General features: G+C 63.8%; 1 protein-coding gene across 1 annotated transcript; it reads left to right on the top strand.

The window, feature by feature from the left end:
• The first annotated feature begins 22 nt into the window (after positions 1-22).
• On the top strand, positions 23-18,575 carry mrpl24 (mitochondrial ribosomal protein L24). Its single transcript, XM_072490620.1, has 5 exons — positions 23-204; positions 6,856-7,045; positions 10,191-10,286; positions 17,923-18,026; positions 18,143-18,575. The coding sequence occupies exons 2-5, from the start codon at positions 6,869-6,871 to the stop codon at positions 18,453-18,455; spliced, it is 690 nt and encodes a 229-aa protein (XP_072346721.1). The 5' UTR covers positions 23-204; positions 6,856-6,868; the 3' UTR covers positions 18,456-18,575.
• The last annotated feature ends 19 nt before the right edge of the window (positions 18,576-18,594 follow it).

The raw sequence follows: 18,594 nt of genomic DNA, 5'->3' as shown, positions 1-18,594 counted from the left end.
CGCGCGTGCGCAGTGGCGCCGGCGGGTCCATTCGGCTGGCAGGGGGAAAGCCACGTGTGCGGGAGCCGGGCCTGTGTCGGGAGGAGGAGGGAAGCGGAGCGGCGGCCGGGCCGGGCGGAGGTGCAGCAGCAGCGGAGGCGGAGGGCCCGCAGCCCTCAGTCAGTCACTGCGGCCGGAGCCGCGTGGGGAACCGAGAGAGAAACGGTTAGAATTTAAACCCGGGAGGGGCGGGGTCTGGGAGAGGGGGCGGGGTCTGAGGGAGGGAGAGGGGGCGGGGTCTGAGGGAGGGAGAGGGGGCGGGGTCTGGGAGAGGGGGCGGGGTCGGAGGGAGAGGGGGCGGGGTCTGAGGGAGGGGGTGGGGTCTGGGAGAGAGGGAGGGGCGGGGTCTGATGGAGGGGGCGGGGTCTGGGAGAGGGGGGCGGGGTCTGGGAGAGGGGGGCGGGGTCTGATGGAGGGGGCGGGGTCTGGGAGAGAGGGCCGTGGTCTGAGGGAGGGGGTGGGGTCTGAGGGAGGGGGCGGGGTCTGGGAGAGAGGGCGGGGTCTGCGAGAGGGGGCGGGGTCTGCAAGAGGGGGCGGGGTCTGGGAGAGAGGGCCGGGGTATGAGGGAGGGGGCGGGGTATGAGGGAGGGGGCGGGGTCTGAGGGAGGGGGTCTGGGGGAGAGGGCCGGGGTCTGAGGGACGGGCCGGGGTCTGGGAGAGAGGGAGGGAGCGGGGTCTGGGAGAGAGGGCCGGGGTCTGAGGGAGGGGCCGGGGTCTGAGGGACGGGGTCTGGGGGAGAGGGCCGGGGTCTGAGGGAGGGGCCGGGGTCTGGGAGAGAGGGCCGGGGTCTGGGAGAGAGGGCCGGGGTCTGGGAGAGAGGGCCGGGGTCTGGGAGAGAGGGAGGGAGCGGGGTCTGGGAGAGAGGGCCGGGGTCTGAGGGAGGGGCCGGGGTCTGAGGGACGGGGTCTGGGGGAGAGGGCCGGGGTCTGAGGGAGGGGCCGGGGTCTGGGAGAGAGGGCCGGGGTCTGGGAGAGAGGGCCGGGGTCTGGGAGAGAGGGCCGGGGTCTGGGAGAGAGGGCCGGGGTCTGGGAGAGAGGGCCGGGGTCTGGGAGAGAGGGCCGGGGTCTGGGAGAGAGGGCCGGGGTCTGAGGGAGGGGCCGGGGTCTGAGGGACGGGGTCTGGGGGAGAGGGCCGGGGTCTGAGGGAGGGGCCGGGGTCTGGGAGAGAGGGCCGGGGTCTGGGAGAGAGGGCCGGGGTCTGGGAGAGAGGGCCGGGGTCTGGGAGAGAGGGCCGGGGTCTGGGAGAGAGGGCCGGGGTCTGGGAGAGAGGGCCGGGGTCTGGGAGAGAGGGCCGGGGTCTGGGAGAGAGGGCCGGGGTCTGGGAGAGAGGGCCGGGGTCTGAGGGAGGGGCCGGGGTCTGAGGGCCGGGGTCTGGGGGAGAGGGCCGGGGTCTGAGGGAGGGGCCGGGGTCTGGGAGAGAGGGCCGGGGTCTGGGAGAGAGGGCCGGGGTCTGGGAGAGAGGGCCGGGGTCTGGGAGAGAGGGCCGGGGTCTGGGAGAGAGGGCCGGGGTCTGGGAGAGAGGGCCGGGGTCTGGGAGAGAGGGCCGGGGTTTGGGAGAGAGGGCCGGGGTCTGAGGGACGGGGCGGGGTCTGGGAGAGAGGGGGGGCGGGATCTGAGGGAGGGGGCAGGGTCTGAGGGAGGGGGCGGGGTTTGGGAGGGAGGGGGCAGGGTTTGGGAGGGAGGGGGCAGGGTTTGGGAGGGAGGGGGCGGGGTTTGGGAGGGAGGGGGCGGGGTTTGGGAGGGAGGGGGCGGGGTTTGGGAGGGAGGGGGCGGGGTTTGGGAGGGAGGGGGCGGGGTCTGAGGGAGGGGGCGGGGTTTGGGAGAGAGGGCCGGGGTCTGGGAGAGAGGGCGCGGGGTCTGAGGGAGGGGGCGGGGTCTGAGGGAGGGGGCAGGGGTCTGAGGGAGAGAGGGCTGGGGTCTGGGAGAGAGGGCGGGGTCTGATGGAGGGGGTGGGGTCTGATGGAGGGGGTGGGGTCTGAGGGAGGGGGCGGGGTCTGAGGGAGGGGGCAGGGGTCTGAGGGAGAGAGGGCCGGGGTCTGGGAGAGAGGGCGGGGTCTGCGAGAGAGGGCTGGGGTCTGATGGAGGGGGTGGGGTCTGATGGAGGGGGCGGGGTCTGGGAGAGAGGGCCGGGGTCTGGGAGAGAGGGCCGGGGTCTGAGGGAGGGGGCGGGGTTTGGGAGAGAGGGCCGGGGTCTGGGAGAGAGGGCCGGGGTCTGGGAGAGAGGGCCGGGGTCTGGGAGAGAGAGGGCCGGGGTCTGAGGGAGAGAGGGCCGGGGTCTGAGGGAGAGAGGGCCGGGGTCTGAGGGAGGGGGCGGGGTCTGGGAGAGAGGGCGGGGTCTGCGAGAGAGGGCTGGGGTCTGATGGAGGGGGCGGGGTCTGATGGAGGGGGCGGGGTCTGGGAGAGAGGGCCGGGGTCTGGGAGAGAGGGCCGGGGTCTGGGAGAGAGGGCCGGGGTCTGAGGGAGGGGGTGGGGTCTGATGGAGGGGGTGGGGTCTGATGGAGGGGGCGGGGTCTGATGGAGGGGGCGGGGTCTGGGAGAGAGGGCCGGGGTCTGGGAGAGAGGGCCGGGGTCTGGGAGAGAGGGCCGGGGTCTGAGGGAGGGGGTGGGGTCTGAGGGAGGGGGCGGGGTCTGAGGGAGGGGGCGGGGTCTGTAAGAGAGGGCCGGGGTCTGAGGGAGGGGCCGGGGTCTGGGAGAGAGGGCCGGGGTCTGGGAGAGAGGGCCGGGGTCTGGGAGAGAGGGCCGGGGTCTGGGAGAGGGGGCCGGGGTCTGGGAGAGGGGGCCGGGGTCTGGGAGAGAGGGCCGGGGTCTGAGGGAGGGGGTGGGGTCTGATGGAGGGGGCGGGGTCTGATGGAGGGGGCGGGGTCTGGGAGAGAGGGCCGGGGTCTGGGAGAGAGGGCCGGGTCTGGGAGAGGGGGCCGGGGTCTGAGGGAGGGGGCCGGGGTCTGGGAGAGAGGGCCGGGATCTGAGGGAGGGGGTGGGGTCTGAGGGAGGGGGTGGGGTCTGAGGGAGGGGGCCGGGGTATGAGGGAGGGGGCGGGGTCTGGGGGAGAGGGTGGGTTCTGGGAGAGAGGGCGGGGTCTGCGAGAGAGGGCTGGGGTCTGATGGAGGGGGCGGGGTCTGATGGAGGGGGCGGGGTCTGGGAGAGAGGGCCGGGGTCTGGGAGAGAGGGCCGGGGTCTGAGGGAGGGGGCCGGGGTCTGGGAGAGAGGGCCGGGGTCTGGGAGAGAGGGCCGGGGTCTGAGGGAGGGGGTGGGGTCTGAGGGAGGGGGCCGGGGTATGAGGGACGGGGCGGGGTCTGGGAGAGAGGGAGCGGGCGGGGTCTGGGAGAGAGGGCCGGGGTCTGAGGGAGGGGCCGGGGTCTGGGAGAGAGGGCCGGGGTCTGAGGGAGGGGGTGGGGTCTGAGGGAGGGGGCCGGGGTATGAGGGAGGGGGCGGGGTCTGAGGGAGGGGGCGGGGTCTGAGGGAGGGGGCGGGGTCTGGGAGAGAGGGAGGGGGCGGGGTCTGGGAGAGAGGGCCGGGGTCTGAGGGAGGGGCCGGGGTCTGGAAGAGAGGGCCGGGGTCTGGGAGAGAGGGCCGGGGTCTGGGAGAGAGGGCCGGGTCTGGGAGAGAGGGCCGGGGTCTGGGAGAGAGGGCCGGGGTCTGAGGGAGAGAGGGCCGGGGTCTGAGGGAGAGAGGGCCGGGGTCTGGGGGAGGGGGCGGGGTCTGGGAGAGAGGGCGGGGTCTGCGAGAGAGGGCTGGGGTCTGATGGAGGGGGCGGGGTCTGATGGAGGGAGCGGGGTCTGGGAGAGAGGGCCGGGGTCTGGGAGAGAGGGGCGGGGTCTGGGAGAGAGGGCCGTGGTCTGAGGGACGGGGCGGGGTCTGATGGAGGGGGCGGGGTCTGATGGAGGGGGCGGGGTCTGGGAGAGAGGGCCGGGGTCTGAGGGACGGGGCGGGGTCTGGGAGAGAGGGCCGGGGTCTGGGAGAGAGGGCTGGGGTCTGGGAGAGAGGGCCGGGGTCTGGGAGAGAGGGCCGGGGTCTGGGGGAGAGGGCCGGGGTCTGAGGGAGGGGGCGGGGTCTGAGGGAGGGGGCGGGGTCTGGGAGAGAGGGCCGGGGTCTGAGGGAGGGGCCGGGGTCTGGGAGAGAGGGCCGGGGTCTGGGAGAGAGGGCCGGGGTCTGGGAGAGAGGGCCGGGGTCTGGGAGAGAGGGCCGGGGTCTGAGGGAGGGGGCCGGGGTCTGGGAGAGGGGGCCGGGGTCTGAGGGAGGGGGCGGGGTCTGAGGGAGGGGCCGGGGTCTGGGAGAGAGGGCCGGGGTCTGAGGGAGGGGGCGGGGTCTGGGAGAGAAGGTGGGGTCTGGGAGGGGTGGGGTCTGAGGGAGGGGCGGGGTCTGGGAGAGAGGGCCGGGGTCTGGGATAGAAGGCGGGGTCTTGGAGGGGCGGGGTCTGAGGGAGGGGGCGGGGTCTGGGAGAGAAGGTGGGGTCTGGGAGGGGTGGGGTCTGAGGGAGGGGCGGGGTCTGGGAGAGAGGGCCGGGGTCTGGGAGAGAAGGCGGGGTCTTGGAGGGGCGGGGTCTGATGGAGGGGGCGGGGTCTGGGAGAGAGGTCCGGGGTCTGAGGGAGGGCAGTGTCTGGGGTGGAATGTGGGGCCTGAGGGAGAGGGTGGGGTCTGGGGGAGAGGGTGGCGTCAGAGAGAGGGCGGGGTCTGGTGGAGAGGGGCTGAATGGGCCTCCTCCTGTTCCTGTGTCACAGGCTGGAGAGGGGCTGAATGGGCCTCCTCCTGTTCCTGTGTAACAGGCTGGAGAGGGGCTGAATGGCCTCCTGTTCCTGTGTAACAGGCTGGAGAGGGGCTGAATGGGCCTCCTCCTGTTCCTGTGTCACAGGCTGGAGAGGGGCTGAATGGGCCTCCTTCTGTTCCTGTGTAACAGGCTGGAGAGGGGCTGAATGGGGCCTCCTCCTGTTCCTGTGTCACAGGCTGGAGAGGGGCTGAATGGGCCTCCTCCTGTTCCTGTGTCACAGGCTGGAGAGGGACTGAATGGGCCTCCTCCTGTTCCTGTGTAACAGGCTGGAGAGGGGCTGAATGGGCCTCCTCCTGTTCCTGTGTAACGGGCTGAATGGCCTCCTGTTCCTGTGTAACATGCTGGAGAGGGGCTGAATGGGCCTCCTCCTGTTCCTGTGTAACAGGCTGGAGAGGGGCTGAATGGGCCTCCTCCTGTTCCTGTGTAACAGGCTGGAGAGGGGCTGAATGGCCTCCTGTTCCTGTGTAACAGGCTGGAGAGGGGCTGAACGGGCGTCCTGTTCCTGTGTAACAGGCTGGAGAGGGGCTGAATGGGCCTCCTCCTGTTCCTGTGTAACAGGCTGGAGAGGGGCTGAATGGCCTCCTGTTCCTGTGTAACAAGCTGGAGAGGGGCTCAATGGGCCTCCTCCTGTTCCTGTGTAACAGGCTGGAGAGGGGCTGAACGGGCCTCCTCCTGTTCCTATGTAACAGGCTGGAGAGGGGCTGAATGGGCCTCCTCCTGTTCCTGTGTTACAGGCTGGCGAGTGGCTGAATGAGCCTCCTCCTGTTCCTGTGTAACAGGCTGGAGAGGGGCTGAATGGGCATCCTCCTGTTCCTGTGTAACAGGCTGGAGAGGGGCTGAATGGCCTCCTGTTCCTGTGTAACATGCTGGAGAGGGGCTGAATGGGCCTACTCCTGTTCCTGTGCAACAGGCTGGAGAGGGGCTGAATGGGCCTCCTGTTCCTGTGTAACAGGCTGGAGAGGGGCTGAATGGGCCTCCTCCTGTTCCTGTGTAACAGGCTGGAGAGAGGCTGAATGGGCCTCCTCCTGTTCCTGTGTAACAGGTTGGAAAGGGGCTGAATGGGCCTCCTCCTGTTCCTGTGTAACAGGCTGGAGAGGGGCTGAATGGTCCTGTTCCTGTGTAACAGGCTGGAGAGGGGCTGAATGGCCTCCTATTCCTGTGTAACATGCTGGAGAGGGGCTGAATGGGCCTCCTCCTGTTCCTGTGTAACAGGCTGGAGAGGGGCTGAATGGGCCTCCTCCTGTTCCTGTGTAACAGGTTGGAAAGGGGCTGAATGGGCCTCCTCCTGTTCCTGTGTAACAGGCTGGAGAGGGGCTGAATGGCCTCCTGTTCCTGTGTAACATGCTGGAGAGGGGCTGAACGGGCCTCCTCCTGTTCCTGTGTAACAGGCTGGAGAGGGGCTGAATGGCCTCCTGTTCCTGTGTAACATGCTGGAGAGGGGCTGAATGGGCCTCCTCCTGTTCCTGTGTAACAGGCTGGAGAGGGGCTGAATGGGCCTCCTCCTGTTCCTGTGTAACAGGCTGGAGAGGGGCTGAATGGGCCTCCTCCTGTTCCTGTGTAACAGGCTGGAGAGGGGCTGAATGGACCTCCTCCTGTTCCTGTGTAACAGGCTGGAGATGGGCTGAATGGGCCTCCTCCTGTTCCTGTGTAACAGGCTGGAGAGGGGCTGAATGGTCCTGTTCCTGTGTAACAGGCTGGAGATGGGCTGAATGGGGCCTCCTCCTGTTCCTGTGTAACAGGCTGGAGAGGGGCTGAATGGGCCTCCTCCTGTTCCTGTGTAACAGGCTGGAGAGGGGCTGAATGGCCTCCTGTTCCTGTGTAACAGGCTGGAGAGGGGCTGAATGGGCCTCCTCCTGTTCCTGTGTAACAGGCTGGAGAGGGGCTGAATGGGCCTCCTCCTGTTCCTGTGTAACAGGCTGGAGAGGGGCTGAATGGGCCTCCTCCTGTTCCTGTGTAACAGGCTGGAGAGGGGCTGAATGGTCTCCACGTGTATCGGGCTAGTGCAGACTGGGCCGTCTCGGTTCCTCACTGTCGACTGTCTTCTCCCCGCAGACCCCAGCAGAACATGCGACTCGGGGCCCTGTTGGCCGCTGCGGCCAAGCTCCCTCGCGGTTACCGCTACGGCACCAATAGGCCCTGGACCGTCGCAGCCCAGCGGATGAACCCACCTGGCCGGCAGCGCAGGAAGGTGTTTGTGGAGCCCCTAGCTCGGCACGAGTGGACGGTGTTCCGGGGGGACACGGTGAGTGCGGCGGGAACGCGTGCGCGCAGACATCGCGGAGCGGATTCCCAGCTCCTGAATTACTCCCAGGTCGTGGCAGAGAGGTGTCGCTCGCTGCAATGGGCGGAACAATATGTTGCCGAGATGCCCGACTGGTGATTGAGGCCGGTTTTAATTACCCTCTTGGAGGAGGAGAGAGAGGGCGCAGCGGAGAAATTTAGGGAGGGAATATCTCCCCCAGGCAGCTGAAGGCACGGCCGCCAATGGCGGAGCGATGGGAATGGGGTATGGGGGGAGGACGCTCGAGAGGCCGGGATTGGAGGAGCGCAGAGATCTCGGAGGGTTGTAGGGAGCTGGAGGAGGTTACAGAGATAGGGAGGGGGTGTAGGAGGTTAGAGATAGGGAGGGGGTGTAGGGGCCGGAGGAGGTTACAGAGATAGGGAGGGGGTGTAGGGACTGGGGGAGGTTACAGAGATAGGGAGGGGGTGTAGGGGCTGGAGGAGGTTACAGAGATAAGGAGGGGCTGGAGGAGGTTACAGAGATAGGGAGGGGGTGTAGGGGCTGGAGGAGGTTACAGAGATAGGGAGGGGGTGTAGGGGCTGGAGGAGGTGACAGAGATAGGGAGGGGGTGTACGGACTGGAGGAGGTTACAGAGATAGGGAGGGGGTGTAGGGGCTGGAGGAGGTTACAGAGATAGGGAGGGGGTGTAGGGGCTGGGGGAGGTTACAGAGATAGGGAGGGGATTACAGAGATAGGGAGGAGGTTACAGAGATAGTGAGGGGGTTACAGAGATGGGGAGGGGGTTACAGAGATAGGGAGGAGATTACAGAGATAGGGAGGAGATTACAGAGATGGGGAGGGGGTTACAGAGATAGGGAGGAGATTACAGAGATAGGGAGGAGATTACAGAGATAGGGAGGAGATTACAGAGATAGGGAGGGGGTTACAGAGATAGGGAGGAGGTTACAGAGATGGGGATGGGGTTACAGAGATAGGGAGGGGGTTACAGAGATAGTGAGGGGGTTACAGAGATGAGGAGGGGGTTACAGAGATAGGGAGGAGATTACAGAGATAGTGAGGGGGTTACAGAGATGGGGAGGGGGTTACAGAGATAGGGAGGGGGTTACAGAGATAGGGAGGGGGTTACAGAGATAGGGAGGGGGTTACAGAGATAGGGAGGAGATTACAGAGATAGGGAGGGGGTTACAGAGATAGGGAGGAGGTTACAGAGATAGGGACGGGGTTACAGAGATAGGGAGGAGGTTACAGTGATAGGGAGGAGGTTACAGTGATAGGGAGGGGGTTACTGAGATAGGGAGGGGGTTACTGAGATAGGGAGGGGGTTACAGAGATAGGGAGGGGGTTACAGAGATAGGGAGGGGGTTACAGAGATAGGGAGGGGGTTACAGAGATAGGGAGGGGGTTACAGAGATAGGGGTGAGCCAGTGTGTGGTCAGTGACCCCAGGGGCAGGTGGCTGAATGTTCCTCGGTATAAGTTAAGATTGGTGCAGCAGAGGTTTGGCTGTGCTGAAGGGTGCAAGGTGGGGTTGCACCGTCCCCCCTCAGTCTCCTCTGCTCCAAGGAAAACAACCCCAGTCTATCCAATCTCTCTTCATAACTAAAACTCTCCATCCCAGGCAACATGCTGGTAAATCTCCTCTGCACCCTGTCCAGCGCTATCACATCCCTCCTGTAGTGTGGATTCCGGAACTGCACACAGTACTCTAGCTGTGGTCTAACTAACGCTTTATGCAGTTCCAGCATCACCTCCCTGCTCTTAAACTCTATGCCTGGGCTAATAAAGGTAAGTATACCATAGGCCTTCTTAACCACTGTATCCAGCTGCTGTGCTACCTGAAGGGACGGGTGTACGTGCTCACCGAGGTCCCTCTGATCCTTCCCAGGGTCCTGCCGTTTATCCTGTATTCCCCTTGCCTTGTTTGTCCTGCCCAAGTGCATCACTTCACACTTATCCCCATTGAACTGCATTTGCCACTGATCAGCCCGTCTATCCTCCTGTAATTGAAGGCTATTCTCACTATTTACCACCCCGCCAATCTTCATATCATCCGGGAACTTACTGATCCACCCTCCGACATTCATATCCAAATCATTTATATCAACCACAGACAGCAAGGGCCCCAACACTGATCCCTGCGGGACCCCACTGGACGCAGGCTTCCAGTCAGAAAAACACCCCTCGCCCATCACCCTCTGCTTCCTGCCGCTCAGCCAAGTCCGGATCCAATTTGCCAAATTTCCTTGGCTCCCTTACCTTCGCCCTCAGCCTCCCGTGTGGCACCTTATCAAAAGCCTTGCTGAAGTCCAAGTAGATGACGTCAAATTCGTTCAACTCATCTACAAACCTGGACACCTCTTCGAAAAATTCAATCAAGTTGGCCAGACGTGACCTCCCCTTAACAAACCCATGCCGACTGTTGCTGATTAACCCCTGCCTCTCCAGACGCAGATTAATTCTGTCTCTCAGAATTGCCTCCAATAGTTTCCCCACCACGGAGGGTAGACTAGTTTTGTTTATCCCTTCTAGAACAAAGATACCACATTGACTTCCTCCAGTGGCCAGAGGGGGATTGAAAATTATTGCCAGCGCCCCTGCTATTTCCTCCCTTGCCTCACTCGGCAGCCTGGGATACATTTCATCTGACCCTGGAGATTTGCCTACTTCTAACCCTGCCAGGCCATCAGAACCTCCTCTCTGTCTATGTTAATCTCTTTAATTTTATCAGTCCTCCCTAATTTCCATAACCACACCGTCCCTCTCCCGCGTGGACTGGGAGCAGACATTTCCAACCCTGTCTACATCCTGTGTCGATCCCACACTTTTTATTGATTGGAACACGTTGGTTCTGTACTCTCCCTATTGCCTCCTTGAACGTGTCCTACTGTTCTGTCACAGGTTCACCTAAAAGTGTCCGCTCCTAGTCCACTATGGCCAAAAACGCATCTGATCTTATTAAAATCGGCCTACCCCAGTTTAGAACTTTGATCTGAGGCCCATTCTGTCTCGTTTTCCTCGAGAAAGCGTTGGGACAGGGCTAATGGGCTGAATGTCCTCCTTCAGCATTGTGCGGTCCTCATCTTTTGTGCGAGATTGCCCTCGGACCACCACCCCGCTGACCCCTGTCCTCTGCTCATCCGGACTAGGTGGAGATTCTTAAGGGACAAGACACCGGGAAGCAGGGGAAAGTCACCCAGGTGATTCGAGCTCGAAACTGGGTGATCCTGGAGGGACTGAATACGGTAAGTGGAAAGATACCGCTGGAGGAAATTCGGATGAGTGAGAGAAAGAGAGGTGGATGCTGGGGGTGGAGGGGTGCAGATAGGAGGCTGTGCAGCCTTGGAAATATGGGGAGCAGCGATGGGGCAGAGTGGGGGGGAGCGAGGTTAATTATCCTGGGCTGGCAGCCTTCTGTCTCCCTATTTCCTTTGCGAGGCACACACACAGATATTAGCAGAGCTCCCGAGCGGGCATCCAGACTTTGGCTCAGTATGATCTCACGGTGTCCTCGTACGTCATTTAATTTGCGTCTCGGGCCCCGTCTCACGGGACAGCTCTCTCGCCCTTTCCAAGAGGATTGTGCACAAAATCCAGCTGAAACCGATAATGTGGTACTAAGGGAGTGCAGCACTGTTGGAGGGTCAGTACAGAGCGAACACCGCACTGCAGGACTGTCAGTACTGAGGGAGCGCCGCACTGTGGGAGGGTCAGTACTGAGGGAGCGCCGCACTGTGGGAGGGTCAGTACTGAGGAAATGCCGCACTGTCAGAGGGTCAGTACTGAGGGAGCGCCGCACTGTCAGAGGGTCAGTACTGAGGGAATGCCGCACTGTCGGAGAGTCAGTACTGAGGGAGGACCGCACTGTCGGAGGATCAGTACTGAGGGAGCGCCGCACTGTGGGAGAGTCAGTACTGAGGGAGCGCCGCACTGTGGGAGGGTCAGTACTGAGGGAGCGCCGCAATGTGGGAGGGTCATTGCTGAGGGAACGCCGCACTGTGGGAGGGTCAGTACTGAGGGAGCGCCACACGGTGGGAGGGTCAGTACTGAGGGAGTGCCGCACTGTGGGAGGGTCAGTACGGAGGGAGCGCCGCACTGTGGGAGGGTCATTGCTGAGGGAACGCTGCACTGTGGGAGGGTCAGTACTGAGGGAGCGCCACACGGTGGGAGGGTCAGTACTGAGGGAGCGCCGCACTGTGGGAGGGTCAGTGCTGAGGGAGCGCAGCATTGTTGGAGGGTCAGTGCTGAGGGAGCGCTGCACTGTCAGAGGGTCAGTACTGAGGGAGTGCCGCACTGTCAGAGGGTCAGTACTGAGGGAGTGCCGCACTGTCGGAGGGTCAGTGCTGAGGGAGCGCTGCACTGTCAGAGGGTCAGTACTGAGGGAATGCAGCACTGTGGGAGGGTCAGTGCTGAGGGAGCGCTGCACTGTCGGAGGGTCAGTGCTGAGGGAGCGCTGCACTGTCGGAGGGTCAGCACTGAGCGAGCGCCGCACTGTCGGAGGGTCAGTACTGAGGGAGCGCCGCACTGTGGGAGGGTCATTGCTGAGGGAGCTCCGCACTGTGGGAGGGTCATTGCTGAGGGAGTGCCGCACTGTCAGAGGGTCAGTACTGAGGGAGTGCCGCACTGTGGGAGGGTCAGTACTGAGGGAGCGCCGCACTGTGGGAGGGTCAGTACTGAGGGAGCGCCGCACTGTGGGAGGGTCAGTACTGAGGGAGCGCCGCACTGCGGGAGGGTCAGTACTGAGGGAGCGCCGCACTGTCAGAGGGTCAGTACTGAGGGAATGCAGCACTGTCAAGAGGGTCAGTACTGAGGGAGCGCTGCACTGTCAGAGGGTCAGTACTGAGGGAGCGCAGCACTGTGGGAGGGTCAGTACTGAGGGAGTGCCGCACTGTGGGAGGGTCAGTACTGAGGGAGAACCGCACTGTGGGAGGGTCAGTACTGAGGGAGCGCCGCACTGTGGGAGGGTCAGTACTGAGGGAGTGCCGCACTGTGGGAGGGTCAGTAGTGAGGGAGTGCTGCACTGTGGGAGGGTCAGTACTGAGGGAGAACCGCACTGTGGGAGGGTCAGTACTGAGGGAATGCAGCACTGTCGGAGGGTCAGTAGTGAGGGAGTGCTGCACTGTCGGAGGGTCAGTACTGAGGGAGCGCTGCACTGTCGGAGGGCCAGTGCTGAGGGAGCGCCACACGGTGGGAGGGTCAGTACTGAGGGAGTGCCGCACTGTCAGAGGGTCAGTACTGAGGGAGCTCTGCACTGTCAGAGGGTCAGTACTGAGGGAGTGCCGCACTGTCAGAGGGTCAGTACTGAGGGAGTGCCGCACTGTCAGAGGGTCAGTACTGAGGGAGCGCCGCACTGTGGGTCAGTGCTGAGGGAACGCCGCACTGTCAGAGGGTCAGTACTGAGGGAGTGCCGCACTGTCAGAGGGTCAGTACTGAGGGAGCGCCGCACTGTGGGAGGGTCAGTGCTGAGGGAACGCCGCACTGTGGGAGGGTCAGTACTGAGGGAGCACCGCACTGTCGGAGGGTCAGTACTGAGGGAGTGCCGCACTGTGGGAGGGTCAGTACTGAGGGAGTGCCGCACTGTCAGAGGGTCAGTACTGAGGGAGCGCCGCACTGTCAGAGGGTCAGTACTGAGGGAGCGCCGCACTGTGGGAGGGTCAGTGCTGAGGGAACGCCGCACTGTCGGAGGGTCAGAACTGAGGGAGCGCTGCACTGTCGGAGGGTCAGTACTGAGGGAGTGCAGCACTGTCGGAGGGTCAGTGCTGAGGGAGCGCTGCACTGTCGGAGGGTCAGTGCTGAGGGTGCGCTGCACTGTCGGAGGGTCAGCACTGAGCGAGCGCCGCACTGTCGGAGGGTCAGTAATGAGGGAGCGCTGCACTGTGGGAGGGTCAGTGCTGAGGGAACGCCGCACTGTGGGAGGGTCAGTACTGAGGGAGTGCCGCACTGTGGGAGGATCAGTGCTGAGGGAACGCCGCACTGTCGGAGGGTCAGTACTGAGAGAGTGTCGCACTGTGGGAGAGTCAGTACTGAGGGATCGCCGCACTGTGGGAGGGTCAGTACTGAGGGAGCGCCGCACTGTGGGAGGGTCAGTGCTGAGGGAACGCCGCACTGTGGGAGGGTCAGTACTGAGGGATCGCCGCACTGTGGGAGGGTCAGTGCTGAGGGAGCACCGCACTGTGGGAGAGTCAGTACTGAGGGATCGCCGCACTGTGGGAGGGTCAGTGCTGAGGGAACGCCGCACTGTGGGTCAGTACTGAGGGAGTGCAGCACTGTCGGAGGGTCAGTGCTGAGGGAGCGCTGCACTGTCGGAGGGTCAGTGCTGAGGGAGCGCTGCACTGTCGGAGGGTCAGCACTGAGCGAGCGCCGCACTGTCGGAGGATCAGTACTGAGGGAGCGCTGCACTGTGGGAGGGTCAGTACTGAGGGAACGCCGCACTGTCGGAGGGTCAGTACTGGGGGAGCGCCGCACTGTGGGAGGATCAGTGCTGAGGGAACGCCGCACTGTCGGAGGGTCAGTACTGAGAGAGTGTCGCACTGTCAGAGGGTCAGTACTGAGGGAGCGCCGCACTATCAGAGGGTCAGTGCTGAGGGAGCGCTGCACTGTCCGAGGGTCAGTGCTGAGGGAGCGCTGCACTGTCCGAGGGTCAGTGCTAAGGGAGCGCTGCACTTTCGGAGGGTCCGCACTGAGGGAGCACTGCACTGTCAGAGGGTCAGTACTGAGAGAGCGTCGCACTATCGAAGAGTCAGTACTGAGGGAGCGCCGCACTGTGGGAGGGTCAGTACTGTGGGAGAGTCAGTACTGAGGGAATGCCGCACTGTCAGAGGGTCAGTACTGAGGGAGTGCCGCACTGTGGGAGGGTCAGTACTGAGGGAGCGCCGCACTGTAGGAGTGTCAGTACTGAGGGAACGCCGCACTGTCGGAGGGTCATTACTGAGGGAGTGCCGCACTTTGGGTCAGTACTGAGGGAGCGCCGCACTGTCGGAGGGTCATTACTGAGGGAGTGCCGCACTGTGGGTCAGTACTGAGGGAGCGTCGCACTATGGGTCAGTACTGAGGGAGCGCCGCACTGTCGGAGGGTCATTACTGTCGGAGCACCGCAGTGTCAGAGTGTCAGTACTGAGGGAGTGCCGCACTGTCAGAGGGTCAGTACTGAGGGAGTGCCGCAGTGTCAGAGGGTCAGTACTGAGGGAGTGCCGCACTGTCAGAGGGTCAGTACTGAGGGAGTGCCGCACTGTGGGAGGGTCAGTACTGAGGGAGCGCCGCACTGTCAGAGGGTCAGTACTGAGGGAGCGCCGCACTGTCAGAATGTCAGTACTGAGGGAGCGCCGCACTGTGGGAGGGTCAGTACTGAGGGAGCGCCGCACTGTGGGAGGGTCAGTACTGAGGGAGCGCCGCACTCTGGGAGGGTCAGTACTGAGGGAGCGCCGCACTGTGGGAGGGTCAGTACTGAGGGAGCGCTGCACTGTCAGTGGGTCAGTATTGAGGGAGCGCCGCACTGTGGGAGGGTCAGTACTGAGGGAGCGCCGCACTCTGGGAGGGTCAGTACTGAGGGAGCGCCGCACTGTCAGAGGGTCAGTACTGAGGGAGTGTTGCACTGTCAGAGGGTCAGTACTGAGGGAGCGCCGCACTGTCAGAGGGTCAGTACTGAGGGAGCGCTGCACTGTCAGTGGGTCAGTATTGAGGGAGCGCCGCACTGTGGGAGGGTCAGTACTGAGGGAGCGCCGCACTGTGGGATGGTCTGTACTGAGGGAGCGCCGCACTGTCAGAGGGTCAGTACTGAGGGAGTGCTGCACGGTCGGAGGGTCAGTACTGAGGGAGTAAAGACACATGTAGACCCCACCCAGTGTATACTGAAGCCAGTTGCCCTCCCCATTCTCGAGACAGTGGGTGGTATTCGATGGCTTCCTGCCGGAAAAGTAGCCATTCCCAGACCGGCAGGGGGCTGTGTACCTGGGATTGGGTGTGGTGGGGATCAGGGGGCCGTGTACCTGGGACTGGGTGTGGTGGGGATCAGGGGGCTGTGTACCTGGGACTGGGTGTGGTGGGGATCAGGGGGCTGTGTACCTGGGACTGGGTGTGGTGGGGATCAGGGGGCTGTGTACCTGGGACTGGGTGTGGTGGGGATCAGGGGGCCGTGTACCTGGGACTGGGTGTGGTGGGGATCAGGGGGCTGTGTACCTGGGACTGGGTGTGGTGGGGATCAGGGGGCTGTGTACCTGGGACTGGGTGTGGTGGGGATCAGGGGGCTGTGTACCTGGGACTGGGTGTGGTGGGGATCAGGGGGCCGTGTACCTGGGACTGGGTGTGGTGGGGATCAGGGGGCCGTGTACCTGGGACTGGGTGTGGTGGGGATCAGGGGGCTGTGTACCTGGGACTGGGTGTGGTGGGGATCAGGGGGCCGTGTACCTGGGACTGGGTGTGGTGGGGATCAGGGGGCTGTGTACCTGGGACTGGGTGTGGTGGGGATCAGGGGGCCGTGTACCTGGGACTGGGTGTGGTGGGGATCAGGGGGGCCGTGTACCTGGGACTGGGTGTGATGGGGATCAGGGGGCTGTGTACCTGGGACTGGGTGTGGTGGGGATCAGGGGGCCGTGTACCTGGGACTGGGTGTGATGGGGATCAGGGGGCTGTGTACCTGGGACTGGGTGTGGTGGGGATCAGGGGGCTGTGTACCTGGGACTGGGTGTGATGGGGATCAGGGGGCTGTGTACCTGGGACTGGGTGTGGTGGGGATCAGGGGGCTGTGTACCTGGGACTGGGTGTGATGGGGATCAGGGGGCTGTGTACCTGGGACTGGGTGTGGTGGGGATCAGGGGGCCGTGTACCTGGGACTGGGTGTGGTGGGGATCAGGGGGCCGTGTACCTGGGACTGGGTGTGATGGGGATCAGGGGGCTGTGTACCTGGGACTGGGTGTGGTGGGGATCAGGGGGCCGTGTACCTGGGACTGGGTGTGGTGGGGATCTGGGGGCCGTGTACCTGGGACTGGGTGTGGTGGGGATCAGGGGGCTGTGTACCTGGGACTGGGTGTGGTGGGGATCAGGGGGCTGTGTACCTGGGACTGGGTGTGATGGGGATCAGGGGGCTGTGTACCTGGGACTGGGTGTGGTGGGGATCAGGGGGCCGTGTACCTGGGACTGGGTGTGGTGGGGATCAGGGGGCCGTGTACCTGGGACTGGGTGTGATGGGGATCAGGGGGCTGTGTACCTGGGACTGGGTGTGGTGGGGATCAGGGGGCCGTGTACCTGGGACTGGGTGTGGTGGGGATCTGGGGGCTGTGTACCTGGGACTGGGTGTGGTGGGGATCAGGGGGCTGTGTACCTGGGACTGGGTGTGGTGGGGATCAGGGGGCTGTGTACCTGGGACTGGGTGTGATGGGGATCAGGGGGCTGTGTACCTGGGACTGGGTGTGGTGGGGATCAGGGGGCTGTGTACCTGGGACTGGGTGTGGTGGGGATCAGGGGGCTGTGTACCTGGGACTGGGTGTGATGGGGATCAGGGGGCTGTGTACCTGGGACTGGGTGTGGTGGGGATCAGGGGGCCGTGTACCTGGGACTGGGTGTGGTGGGGATCAGGGGGCCGTGTACCTGGGACTGGGTGTGATGGGGATCAGGGGGCTGTGTACCTGGGACTGGGTGTGGTGGGGATCAGGGGGCCGTGTACCTGGGACTGGGTGTGGTGGGGATCTGGGGGCTGTGTACCTGGGACTGGGTGTGGTGGGGATCAGGGGGCTGTGTACCTGGGACTGGGTGTGGTGGGGATCAGGGGGCTGTGTACCTGGGACTGGGTGTGATGGGGATCAGGGGGCTGTGTACCTGGGACTGGGTGTGGTGGGGATCAGGGGGCTGTGTACCTGGGACTGGGTGTGGTGGGGATCAGGGGGCTGTGTACCTGGACTGGGTGTGGTGGGGATCAGGGGGCTGTGTACCTGGGACTGGGTGTGGTGGGGATCAGGGGGCTGTGTACCTGGGACTGGGTGTGGTGGGGATCAGGGGGCTGTGTACCTGGGACTGGGTGTGATGGGGATCAGGGGGCCGTGTACCTGGGACTGGGTGTGGTGGGGATCAGGGGGCTGTGTACCTGGGACTGGGTGTGGTGGGGATCAGGGGGCTGTGTACCTGGGACTGGGTGTGATGGGGATCAGGGGGCCGTGTACCTGGGACTGGGTGTGGTGGGGATCAGGGGGCTGTGTACCTGGGACTGGGTGTGGTGGGGATCAGGGGGCTGTGTACCTGGGACTGGGTGTGGTGGGGATCAGGGGGCTGTGTACCTGGGACTGGGTTTTAGTGGGGATCAGGGGGCTGTGTACCTGGGACTGGGTGTGGTGGGGATCAGGGGGCTGTGTACCTGGGACTGGGTGTGGTGGGGATCAGGGGGCTGTGTACCTGGGACTGGGTGTGGTGGGGATCTGGGGGCTGTGTACCTGGGACTGGGTGTGGTGGGGATCAGGGGGCCGTGTACCTGGGACTGGGTGTGGTGGGGATCAGGGGGCTGTGTACCTGGGACTGGGTGTGGTGGGGATCAGGGGGCTGTGTACCTGGGACTGGGTTTTAGTGGGGATCAGGGGGCTGTGTACCTGGGACTGGGTGTGGTGGGGATCAGGGGGCTGTGTACCTGGGACTGGGTGTGGTGGGGATCAGGGGGCCGTGTACCTGGGACTGGGTGTGATGGGGATCTGGGGGCTGTGTACCTGGGACTGGGTGTGGTGGGGATCAGGGGCTGTGTACCTGGGACTGGGTGTGATGGGGATCAGGGGGCCGTGTACCTGGGACTGGGTGTGATGGGGATCTGGGGGCTGTGTACCTGGGACTGGGTGTGCTGGTGATGGGAATCGTTCTGCTCAGTCACTAACCCTTCGTTCCTGCCGGGACACCATTGCTTCACAGCATTACCGCTACATCGGGAAGGTGGGGGAGCAGAGAGGGACGTACATCGCCAGCGAGGCGCCGCTGCTGCTCAGTGACGTGGCACTGGTGGACCCCAGTGACCGGTAAGTCAGCGCCCCGGCCGCATGGTCGCCCCACCGCGCGGCTCTCGAAACCGCGGTCTTCAATCTGCAGCCCGTGTAAATGTCCGCGTCCTCATTTCCCCTCTCTCTCTGTACAGAAAGCCAACAAGCGTGGATTGGAGATACACAGAAGAGGGTGACAAAGTCAGAGTGTCCGCTCGGTCCGGACGGATCATCCCCAAGCCAGTGTTCCAGAGGAAAGACGGGATTGTGCCGGAGCAGTGGAAAGGCAAGTTTCTCCCCCCTCAGCCTTGCTTTCTGACCCCCGCGTCAGACTACAGTGAACAAGGCCCTTCCACACTCCTGACAAATCCCATTCTCTCGTTGCAAAAGATATCAGAATCTCATGGTGGACCTTCCGCTTTCAGAGCAGAATCCTCGAGGCTTCCCCAGCCAGGCTGCAGTAACTGACTATTTACACAGGGCCCTCACTGGAGTCACATATCCCGAATACTTCATCCCGAACTGAGATAGATCCGCGAGAAGTGGGGCGAGTGTAAGTGACAGCAATCTGCATCAGGGACGGGAATTGTTCCACACGTTAAAAACC

This window comes from Scyliorhinus torazame, chromosome 26 (assembly GCF_047496885.1).
Source record: "Scyliorhinus torazame isolate Kashiwa2021f chromosome 26, sScyTor2.1, whole genome shotgun sequence".
NCBI classification, from domain to species: Eukaryota; Metazoa; Chordata; class Chondrichthyes; order Carcharhiniformes; family Scyliorhinidae; genus Scyliorhinus; species Scyliorhinus torazame.
The sequence above is the reverse complement of the archived record's forward strand: the minus strand, read 5'-3'. Positions and strand labels throughout refer to the sequence as shown.

Bases quoted from the DNA above. Each gene is read 5' to 3' on its own strand.
- mrpl24 (XM_072490620.1), top strand. From the start codon at position 6,869: ATGCGACTCGGGGCCCTGTTGGCCGCTGCGGCCAAGCTCCCTCGCGGT. The intron at 10,287-17,922 runs GTAAGTGGAAAG...ATTGCTTCACAG, and splicing joins TCCTGGAGGGACTGAATACG to CATTACCGCTACATCGGGAA. The intron at 18,027-18,142 runs GTAAGTCAGCGC...CTCTCTGTACAG, and splicing joins CTGGTGGACCCCAGTGACCG to AAAGCCAACAAGCGTGGATT.